The 2979-nt window shown below is 37.3% G+C and overlaps 1 protein-coding gene across 1 annotated transcript in view; it reads left to right on the forward strand.

The window, feature by feature from the left end:
• LOC106876291 (uncharacterized) overlaps positions 1–2541 on the forward strand; it is a 3960-nt gene extending 1419 nt beyond the window's left edge. The window contains exons 2-3 of the mRNA XM_014924786.2: positions 984–1184; positions 2405–2541. Coding sequence (XP_014780272.1) covers positions 984–1184; positions 2405–2514 — 311 coding nt within the window. The 3' untranslated portion in view covers positions 2515–2541. The remainder of the gene's footprint in view (positions 1–983; positions 1185–2404) is intronic.
• Positions 2542–2979: the final 438 nt, after the last annotated feature.

Below are 2979 nucleotides of genomic sequence, written 5' to 3' on the forward strand. Positions count from 1 at the left end.
TATATATATATTTATATATACATATTTTTTTACTTGTTACAGTCAATTGACTGTGGTCGTGTTGGACCACCGCCTTTAATCGAACAAATCGACCCCAGGGCTTATTCTTTGTAAGCCTAATACTTATTTTATCGAATTCTTTTGCCGAAACCCTGAGTTACGGAGACGTAAGGACACCAACATCGGTTGTCAAGCGATGGTGGGGTGACAAATACTGACGCACAAGTACACACATACATACATACATACATACATACATATATATATATGTGTGTGTGTGTGTGTGTGTGTGTGTGCATATATGACGGGTTTCTGTCAGTATCCGTCTACCAAATGCATTCACAAAGTTTTGGTGACCATAGTCTATAGTAGGAGATCTATAGTAGAAGACACTTGCCCAAGATGCCGCACAGTGGGACTGAACCTGTACATACATACAAACACGGGTATACACAAATACATATATGTGTGTGTGCGTATATATATATATATATATGTGTGTGTGTGTGTGTATGTGTGTGTGTGTGTGTGTGTGTGTGTGTGTGTGTGTGTGTGTATATACGTATATATATATATAGACATATAGACATATACGCGCAGAGCGATGTGAGATGAAGTATATTGCTCAAGAACACAAAGCGCCACCCGTTGCAGGCATTGAAACCACGATCGGGCGATCGTGAGTACAACACCTTAAACTCTGCACCATGGGTACTTGACACATACGTAATACACACACGCACCCATGCACGCACGCACACATACACACACAGACACAAACACATAAATACGGATTCAAAATTGTTGGAGCGTAACCCTTGTAATAGGTAAGCCTATAAAACAGGTTGCAAATTGAAAGAAAACCTATTCGTGTCAAATTTTTTTTTTAAATATGTAGAAAACGAAGAATATAGCGGCAAATTTTTGCATTGTATCTTACATTAAATATTAAACCAATTGAATGCATTTTACAATATTTTCAGACAAAATTGATGAAGTGATTAATGATCTAGAGAATGCTATTGAAGAACTCAAGGCTGATGAAAAGCCAACACAAAATTCGAATGTCGATTTTGCTGTGGAAAATACGAATACGAATCTGTTTTTTAGGCCGATAATGAGATGTGCTTGGCATAATCGTATAGGCGCGTGTTGCTTTGCATTCCATTTCACTTCGACACGAGGTAGGTAGATTCTTATTTGTCTTTTGTGTCAGTAGATTATTTTTTTATTTATTTACAAAGCATAATCGTCGTCGTTAACATATAAGGATTGTTGGATTGTTGTAATAGTAACGGAGCTAAACTATGCTGTTGGAACCCGCTTGGCACAGAATCATCTTGAACTAGGTCGCGCATACACATTAAGTTAACATGTTCTCACTCACGTTTTTGATAGCAGTTCTTGGAAATAAAGTCTGTAGCGTGTGATCGACTCGAAAAGAAGATTGGGTTGTATCTGTGCAGGGTCATCTTGACTATGTTTAGGAAGACGAAAAACTTTACAAAACGGATCATAGCAGGTGATGAATTGTGGGTCTACTAAAGCTCAGTCTTTGAAGTGGAAAAAGAAATCCAAGAGAATGCGACGAGGCAGCTGCTCTCGATCCCAAGGAAGGAGTTCTTGAAATGCTTCTATGAATGACACAAGATAAAGTGTATGGCTTCAGAATGGAGCAACTGCGAAGGAAATTAAATGCCGAATTGATATGTGTCTTGATATAAAAATGCGGGATTTGTCGTGATTTCTGCAAATAATATACAAGCATTTTCGTATTTGGTTTGTAAGATCTCTGGCGTGATCACATATGCTGAAACAAGACCAGCAATTCCGGGAAAGTGGAGAGGTCGATTACACCGATCCCACTAATCACTGGTACATATTTTTTATCGATCTTGAAAGGATGAAAGGCAAAGTCGACTTCTACGGAATTTGAACTCAAAGTAAAGACAGGCGAAATGCCGCTTAGCATTTTGCTGGTGTGCTATCGATTCTGCCAGCATGTCGCTTAGACCCAGAAGAAATATTGCAGGGCATTTTTCCCGGCGCTCTACTGCTTCTCCTGATTTTCCACCACTTTTATATCTTGCTAAGACAACGAAATGAGAATGATTCCTTGTAATAGGGTTTGGAAGGGTGGAATCGTTGGAGCATCGAAAGAAATTGCTTGTGGCATTTGTTACATCTTTTTTTTACGTTCTCAATCCATATCCCACCGCTATTATACTCTGTCATTCATCCCTTCCGTATTAACAAAAGTACAAGGACTAATGGTGATGACAAACCCGCTATCCACCGAAGCTGCAGCCCTTGTGGTTTTATTAGAACCCAACTGTTTATGTACTACATATTGCTCTTTGTTTTTCATACTAAGCCTATCCTTTTTCTTATTCATATTTTTCAGTATGTGTGGCAATGATTGCCAATTATCCTCACCTACATTATCTAATTAAATCAGGTGCCAGACATGTAGCTGTAGGTTATTTAAACAGTAAGTATCATTCGTTTAAATGATATAATTGTTGTTTTCTGAAATAAAAGATTATACATGTTTGAGCTTGGTATTGCCAAAGCACTTCATTTGCAATAATATTCCACAATACTGATATTGGAAAAAACAAAAAAACATAATTCACCAAACAGCAACAATTCAACTCAACACCTTATGCGACATAGTTATTGGCGAGATATCACGCAGTTCCGCTTATAACAACGTGGTTCCATTTGATAGTTGGAGTAAATATCTTCAAACATAGACAGGAATTGACAAAATACCTTTCGGTTGGAATTTGATGCACTTGGTACACACACACATACACATACACACACACACGTGTGTGTGTGTGTGTCTGTGTCTGTGTGTAGATGTACACATATATATATATATATATATATATATATATATATATATATACAGAGATAGATTCATGAATAGATATATGAAGAGATATACATATAAACACATATATGTATATATAC

Source organism: Octopus bimaculoides, chromosome 13 (assembly GCF_001194135.2).
Source record: "Octopus bimaculoides isolate UCB-OBI-ISO-001 chromosome 13, ASM119413v2, whole genome shotgun sequence".
Classification (NCBI taxonomy): domain Eukaryota; kingdom Metazoa; phylum Mollusca; class Cephalopoda; order Octopoda; family Octopodidae; genus Octopus; species Octopus bimaculoides.